Source organism: Barbus barbus (genome assembly GCF_936440315.1).
Source record: "Barbus barbus genome assembly, chromosome: 19".
In the NCBI taxonomy this organism is placed as follows: Eukaryota; Metazoa; Chordata; class Actinopteri; order Cypriniformes; family Cyprinidae; genus Barbus; species Barbus barbus.
In genome coordinates, this window is record NC_136747.1 from 10619673 (window position 1) to 10628700 (window position 9028).

The following is a 9028-nucleotide window of genomic DNA, read 5'->3' on the forward strand; positions in this document are numbered from 1 at the left end:
ATAATCATATATATAAATAGGCTATTACAGATAATAAATGTAATCGTCTGGATACAATATATTTATAATGTTATTTTTTGTCAGATTTCATGTCATGTTTCTGCAACGATTAGCTCACATCAGTATAATTTTCCATGTGGATGGTGCAGATTACTGTAGCTGTAGGTGGGCGTGCACTACATCGCGAGGACACGCCCATTTCCAGCACACTTCATCATTCCACTCACTGCTGCTGTTCTGGAATGGGCGGGTATATAAACATGGATGAGAAACAGGTAGGTATAATCATTCTCTGGGTTTTCAAAGAGACACTGAACCGAGCTCTTTTGCAATGCCCCTCAACACATGCGAATACCAGCTGCTGTTTCTGCTCTGCTTTCTGATAAAAAGCTGTCATGCTTTCAAAAATGATGCCACTGAAGAGTTTTATGAGCACATGGTCGCATCGTCTCACCAGACTCCAAATAATGCCTCTTTAAATCGAGCACGCAACGGAGGAAGACGAACGGAGAGCCGAGACCAAACCGGTACGTGTTTACCTTTCAATATTTGCTATTAAGTATGCTACTCATGCGTTTATCATACTTTTGTAGGGTTCATATCTTTAATAAGATTATAATCTATATCCGAATCTATATGTTTGCTCGCAGATATTTTTAAAAACATGAGCTGTTGTATATTATATAACTCTGTTGATATTGCATTAGAAGTTTTGTGATTTTCAACAAGTCAGAACATCTGCAGATGTGCAACCTGCCTGAACATCTATCTATCTATCTATCTATCTATCTATCTATCTATCTATCTATCTATCTATCTATCTATCTATCTATCTATCTATCTATCTATCTATCTATCTATCTGTTCATGTCTATTTAACCTTAAAACTTAAAGCCTTTTAGAACTGATTTAAACTTTCAGGCTATTGTATTACTGTAGAAGTTACTTAAAGTGTAATGTATCATAATTCCTTCTCCATTCACTGATTTTTAAAGCATGAACTTTTCTTTTGCAGAACAGCACCAAGTCGGTTGCAGGGAGCTGAGGTCCACTAAATACATATCTGACGGCCAGTGCACCAGCCTGAATCCTGTCAAGGAGTTAGTGTGTGCTGGAGAATGTCTACCCACCCACCTGCTGCCCAACTGGATCGGTGGAGGTCACTACTGGAGCAGACGGGACGCTCAGGAGTGGCGCTGCGTCACCGAACGCACACGCATCCAGCGCATTAAACTCCAGTGCCAGGATGGCAGCACACGCACCTACAAGATCACCGCCGTCACATCCTGCACCTGCAAGAGATACACACGCCAAAACAACGAGTCCTCTCGTGCACCTCAGAGTCCCTCAAAGGATCAGCCGCTGCAGAACCCCAAGAAGAAAAAAAGCAAAAATAAAAACTCAAAGCTTAACTCTAAAAATGAATAAATATTAGAGCCTCTAGTTTGTTGAGGATGAGCCATACTTATGCAGATTTAACCAACACAGCCCTGTGCATGGAAGGAAAGTGACTTTGAACTACAATGACTCTGACTTGGACTGCAACAAGATGTACAGCTGTGTTTCTTAATATTTTCAGATGTGGATTCTTTTATGACTTTGTATGTGTGAGATTATATGCACTTTTTGAGTGTAATATGGTAATATTTTGTATAAATAACCTAATTACATAAAGCAATTATATATACTATTTCAAATGACAGACGAAAGTTATAGGATAGTTCACTCGAAAATGAAAATAATGTCATCATTTACTCGCCCTCAATTTGATCCTAACCTGTATGAGTTTCTTTTTCTGGTGAGCACAAAAAGAAGAAAGTTGGGAAACAAACAGTTGCCGGTAGCCATTTACTTCCATAGTATAGAAAAAAATACTATGGAAGCCAATGGCTACTGCCAACTGTTTGGTTACCAATTCTTCAAAATATTTTCTTTTGTGTTCAACAGAAGAAAAAGTTTGGAACGACTTAAGGGTGAATAATAACACAATTTTCATTTCGGGTGAACTATTCCTTTAAAAACTGATTCATTACTACAGCTATGTAAATATTTGCATTTCATATGTAGTCTTTTTGAATAGAATTACATCCATATATTTTTATAGAGTTGTTTTATGAAAATTTCAAGTTGACATTTACACAGTTGAATACCCATTTATACAATAAATTAAGTAGTTTACTTATGCTGGTTTGTATTTTCTTCACTGAGTCCACTGACTGTAGCTAAAGGCAAGGTTGTAGAATTTCCCGGACCGACAGAAACTATGTAACAAATGAGGAATTAGTTCAAGAAGTGAGTTCTTTCTCACTGTGTTCGTAACTCTACGCTGCATTGTTGTGAAGGACTGCCCTCACCTGCAGGCACATCAGCTACTTTTTGGCGGCAACATGTTAAAGCTGCTTCATTGTATCCCGTATCTTTTCACTCTGCCATTCTGAAAGTCGTGTTGCCCTGCCTGAGGTTAAATTCCCAAATTATGAATCAGATTCCTTGTGTTATGAATCCAGGAATCCAGAGGAAGGTGACACTGCACAGATTACACTGCAAGTCACTGGAAGATGATACTTTGTGGATCCTGTAAAAGAAAGTGTGTAGCAAACTTTAGGTAATCAAGAAAATGCTTTCCAGTTTTGTAAGCGAGATGCATCAGAAGGTCAGCAAACGGACTATGGGCGGTCCTGGGTGTGCTGTCTGAGATAAAATGAGGTTGAGAATCTAAGGCAGGTAATATCATGAGTCTAACGGAAGACGTCTGTCTGATGTCTCCGGTGTGTTGACAGGTGCAGTCAGAAACGGGTGCTTTTGTCTGTACTGATTCTCCGTCTATAATTATTCCTGACAACAGATTCGCCTCCAGAGAGTTTGAGATGCAGGGACCACCTGCTGTTATTTATAAGCTCAATTACCAAATACATTCCCTAAAGAGAGGGTTGCTCTGATCCACAAAACTTGCATACTCCCACATACTGTGGTATTCAAACACGCTATCCCTTGGTAAAGTGTTATTTGTTTACTCAAGATTCTGAGCTCAGAATTGGCTTTACCAAAGTTTGCAAGGTTATTTGCGTATAGGGTGGGGACTTGGTTCTGTGCATCGTTTGTTGAATGGATTTTGAGATGTGAAGGCAGATGAACGTGAGCTTGGACTAAATGATTGGAAAAATCTGGCATATGTCACTAGAGACAAGTCTGTCATTTAACCAGAAGATCCAGTGGTGACACTTTACATAAACATAACTCAAAACATAAAAAAAAAGAAACACAATCATGGATGAGTTGCTCACAATAATATCTATAAACTGTGTTTAGAAAACAGATGGGGTGAATTTTCATGCCTTTTATTCAGGATATTAAGAGATCGTTTAAGGGACAGTAAGTAAACTACATTCACAAGTAGAGCTGCATGTTCTGCTTTGAGTTACTGTGAAATGATCAGAATGTATTACTTGGATTACAAAATCTACACTCATTTTTCTGTACAAGCAGTTGCTGTTACTGTTTTTAATACATTTTCTGTGGCTATACCACTGATTCCAAACATTTTTGTCAGTCAAACTCGTTTGACCTAAAACACATTTTCATGTTCACATAACCCAGTTTGAGAAACCCTGTTCTTGGTATTTCAAATAACCTTACGCTGTATGCTGTGATTAGCGGACCAAGAAAATCCCATAAATTTACATGATGACACACTGGCATAAATAATTTTTAATTCAAGAGTTTTTTTTTTTTAATAGTTCAAGAAACGAAAAACGGAAAAAAAAAACGAAATCGTCTCTTCGTAGTTCACACACCATTTAATTTGTTTCTTCTCACATGGTTTCATCACCCCATATAGTTTTATGTTGCTGTGCATCATTTCACAACAATTGTCAGTTCTCAACAAACTGTCATTGTTTAAACCATACATTTATAATCATATACCATACAGCCCTGGGCAGCGCTTAATTTAAGCTAATTCCTGCAGCAAGTGATGTATAACTCAATCTGTCAACACAGTACAATGTGCCAAAATAGCCGTAACTCCACCTCACCTAGGGTTTGGACCATTACCATATGCAACACAGCAACCTCACAGTCACACATCTTTACTGCAAAAAAGCTAAAACAAAATTTATGTGTCAGTGCTGCCTTAAAATTTTACTTTGTGTCAACTTGAAATAGTAGTTGTTTAAACAGAACATATAGTTGGACTAAAAATTTCAACAACTAAATTGAGCATATAGTGTCTTTTACATCATGTATTGTACAATCATGAATTGAATGCTGCCTGTCTAAACCAACACACAATAATGTTCTATTTATTGTGAGCATGCATTATAGTATGTCGTCTGCTGCTTTAAATGCTCGAGCTCTTTAAAAGAATAGCCCACCCAAAAATGAACATTTGCTGAAAATGTACTCACGCTCAGGCCATCCAAGATGTAGATTAGTTTGTTTCTTCATCAGAACAGATTTGGAGAAATTTAGCATTACATAAGTTGCTCACCAATGGATCCTCTGCAGTGAATGGGTGCCGTCAGAATGAGAGTCCAAACAGCTGATAAAAACATCACAATAATCCACAAGTAATCCACTTGACTCCAGTCCATCAATTAACAAATTAATGAAATGAAAAGCCAATAAAGAAACAAACTCATCTATAACCCGAATTCTGGAAATGATGGGACGTTTTTTAAATTTGAATAAAATGAAAACTAAAAGACTTTCAAATGACATAAGCCCACAATATAACACACATAACATAACAAATGTTTAAACTGAGAAATTTTTAAATTTTATGCACAAAATGAGCTCATTTCAAATTTGATGCCTGCTAGAGGTCTCAAAGTGTCAGGATTGTGGACTGTTTTGTGTGTGTTTTGCTCCCCGTGTGACCCAGTTTCCCCATGTTAATTGTGTTAATTGATCCCAGGTGTGTCTCCTTAGTTCCCTGATTATCCTATGTTTAAAAGCCCCAGTCCTTCTATGAATGTTTGTCGGTCGTTGAATTGTCTTCCCTGTCCGTGATGTGTTTCCTGTGCCTCCCATGCTCCTAGTTGGATTAAAGATTCTCGTGTTTGTGAATTCCTTGTCTCCTGGTCTCCGTGCTCCCGGGCAGAGTGTGACACAAAGTAGTTGGGACCAAAACTTGCATCTTTACCATGGTGTAGCATCTCCTCTTCTTTTCAAAACAGTTTGAAGACGTCTGGGCATCGAGGTTATTAGTTTCTGGAGTTTTGGTGTTGGAATTTGGTCCCATTCTTGCCTGATATAGGTTTCCAGCTGCTGAAGAGTTTGTGGTCGTCTTTGACATATTTTTTTATGTAATGATGCGCCAAATGTTCTCTATAGGTGAAAGATCTGGACTGCAGGCAGACCAATTCAGCACCCAGACTCTTCTACTACAAAGCCATGCTGTTGTAATAGCTGCAGTGTGTGGTTTTGCATTGTCTTGCTGAAATACACATCGTCTGGAGGGGAGCATATGTTGCTCTAAAACCTAGTGCCTTCCAAAACATGCAAGCTGCCCATACCGTATGCACTTATGCACCCCCATACCATCAGAGATGCTGGCTTTTGAACTGAACGCTGATGACATGCTGGAAGGTCTCCCTCCTCTTTAGCCCGGAGGACACGGCGTCCGTGATTTCCAACAAGGATGTCAAATTTCATTAAATTATTAAATTACGCATAGAGATTTCTCTGAATCTTTTGATAATGTTATGCACTGTAGATGATGAGATTTGCAAAGCCAAAGAGGAACGTTGTTTTTAAAGTATTCCACAATCTTTTTACACACTCTTTCACAGATTGGAGAACCTCTGCCCATCTTTACTTCTGAGAGACTCTGCCTCTCTAAGACATCCCTTTTATAGCTAATCATGTTACATACCTGATGTCAATTAACTTACTTAGTTGCTAGATGTTCTCCCAGCTGAATCTTTTCAAAATGTCTTGCTTTTTCAGCCCTTTGTTGCCCCCGTGCCAACTTTTTTGAGACCTGTAGCAGGCATCAAATTTGAAATGAGATCATTTAGTGGATAAAAGTGTAAAATTTCTCCGTTTAAACATTTGTTATGTTATCTATGTTCTATTGTAAATAAAATATTGGCTTATGTGATTTGAAAGTCTTTTAGTTTTAATTTTATTCAAAAAAAAAAAAAAAAAACGTCCCAACATTTCCAGAATTCGGTTTGTACATCTTAACATTTTCAGCAATTTGTTTTTGAACTAGTCCTTTAATGTCAGGTCAATATTGATTGTCTTTATCATTCACCATCAGGAAAAAAACAAGTAGTTTTTGAAAGTGATCATGGATGATCCATGATACATTTTAAGTTATTGTATCAAATAGACAAAGAAAACATGTTTAGGTGCACTAAACTTCATAATGTCACTTTGACTTTTGCTAAATTCAAAATAGCGTGTGATTAAAAACTCACAAGGTTGATGTTTTTGTGATTTAACCCAGCAGAGCACACCTGTGAAATGGCTAATGAGGGTATATTTGACTCTTCCTCTCAGCTATGGCTCTATGCATGTGGTAACAATTCCCACAGTAATGATGCAAAATTAATCATGATAAACTCTCTAGTTATATCCAGGAAGAGGGCCAGGCAGGATCTCAGAGAGGAAAGTTCACCCACAATACAAATACTTCCTTTAACTAGCCTGCTAACATCCAGAAAAGAGGTCCAATAAAGTGTCAGTTTGTACTGTGTGTGAATGTAAGAAAATCTACTGTAGAACGGGACTAAATAAGACAATCACATTTGCTTCGTTAAAAATATCAAAACACAAAGCTACAGCATAGCCCACGGCTATGAGTTGCAATGACAGGCCTTTACCTAAGTTTGAGATGTTGATGATTTTACCTCATGTCTTTTAGAGCACAAAGCAAAACAAAGTTTTCTGAGATGTCTCAAGGCCATTGTCAGGACTTTTTCTATTCAGTGTTTAATCCTTCCCACTCTCTTGTAACCATAGCAGCCTTGTAACATCACATTTATACCACTATCTGCAAAGCTTTTTATGTAGAGGTCAACGAATGTCACTTACATTGTATAAGAGCAGCTGATGCAGCTAAGCCCATCCACTCACAGACATGAGATAAAAAGCATCCGAATGCAGTCACACCTGTTTCTCATTCAACCAAGATGCTCTTGAGAGATGGTTTCATCCTCCAGCTAGCCCATCTTGTGTAAAACAAAGACCCTCAGTGTTTCTGGGGCCCCTTGTTCCTATGTTAATACATCCAATTATGAAACTGTTACTGTTATTTGAGTTTGGGCTTCGTAGGAGCAGAAACAGAATAAAGTAAAAATGACAGTTGGAATGTTAAGCACCGAGATGCAAAATCTGAGTAAACAATGAACTGGAAACTGGACTGGTCTTAGAAACACTGCGTGCAGTTTGGTAACTTGTAACGAATGGCTAAGATGGCAATACAGGTAGCTTGTTAAGGAAAGAACAACATGAACTAAAGATTTAGTTTAGTGTACGGTGATTTTATTTAATTTGGCAAGCAGTGATGATACATTCCACTGTGTTTTTCCTGCCCTTTTCATTATTGACATTGATCTGTTTATATTTTCACAGGCATGTCTCAGCCGAGAGCAGTATGAGGATAGGAACAAACCTGCTGAACGCTAATGTCTGAGCTGAGTGACATGTTAAGTAAAAAAATTCATATTTATAGATATTTGATAGGGTACATATCGATGATTTTTTAAAAGCCACAAAACAGAAGCCGATCATCAGAAGCCGAACTCTTTTTTTTCTGATTTATTTAGTAATTTATAGGACTATAATTCAATTAAACATTTTAATCACATTAATTATATAATGTAGGCTACTGATTGATCACAATTAGGTTAGATGAACTAAATGGCTCTTTGAAAACTTATTACACGGCGCTCTGGAATGCTTGATTCTGATTGGTCATTCACACCATTTAGCGGTCTGATATTGCCAAATATTTGCCTTCATGCTTAGCAACGCTGTATCCGGATGAGAGAAACCGGCGCTACTTTATAGTCTCTCATGTCACGCTGTGGATTTGCTTTATTCTGTCATTTTATATAAACACAGCTGTGTCTCAGTTATCAATTATAGTGGAAATCGCTTAGAGCACTTAGCTAATGGTTAATATTCCTGCAATATATTGCAGTCCGTCATTTGGTGGTGGACGAGGAGATACCCCCCTTACTATGTAAAGCGCTTTGAGTGCCTAGAAAAGCGCTATATAAATGGAACAAATTATTATTATTATTATTATTTGCTCGGCCAGATGCCGTAGTGGACTATTTTTCTAAGCGGAAGCTTTAATATTATACACAGGTCAGATTTTAAAATCATTTCAACCACATATTTGTTTGGTGAACACGTTCACTCTCTTCCTATGTGGATTTGGCAAAGTTCTCTCTCTGTGGGTTTGGATTCTTTTAGACTGCTGTAAATTCATGTTACATAATATTTAAAAAGTTTTTGGGTTAAACAACATTTACCTCAACCATCAACAAGCAAGATGAAGCAAATAATGGTAATATAGCCTATTGCATCTTAGCTTGCTAATTTATGAAGACCACGGAGTCAAATCATTAAATGTATTTATTTTTAAACTTTTTATTGCTTAAGGAATAATAACTACTACTTATAATACCTTGTGTGGCTAATATGTAGTCCTTTTTTCACGACACCTCAGATGTAGGCCTATTTCTTCTTTGTGTTGACACATGCACTAAGAAAAATCATAATTTCTGTACCTGGCAACTAAAGCTTCTTCTGTTTCAAGACTTTTAAGCCTTATATTAGGACTACCTGGCACTATAATCACTGTACTCTCTAACCAACTGCTATTTCTATTTCATTCATCATCTTCATAACAGCAGAGACTGTGCGCGCACTTAATCCTTGTTATTAATGCAGAGTTGATGATCAGTTCCTTCAGTGCCTACATTTAGGGTCTTCTGGCAAAATTGTGTATTTTTCCATCATTAAAAGACGTGTTGGTTCTGTCACTTCATTTGAGAAATATGACTTGGAG

The 9028-nt window shown here is 37.5% G+C and overlaps 1 protein-coding gene across 1 annotated transcript; it reads left to right on the forward strand.

The window, feature by feature from the left end:
• Nucleotides 1-252: 252 nt before the first annotated feature.
• LOC306885433 (sclerostin domain-containing protein 1-like) lies at nt 253-2182 on the forward strand. Its single transcript, XM_079441933.1, has 2 exons — nt 253-527; nt 1016-2182. The coding sequence occupies exons 1-2, from the start codon at nt 332-334 to the stop codon at nt 1426-1428; spliced, it is 609 nt and encodes a 202-aa protein (XP_079298059.1). The 5' UTR covers nt 253-331; the 3' UTR covers nt 1429-2182.
• The last annotated feature ends 6846 nt before the right edge of the window (nt 2183-9028 follow it).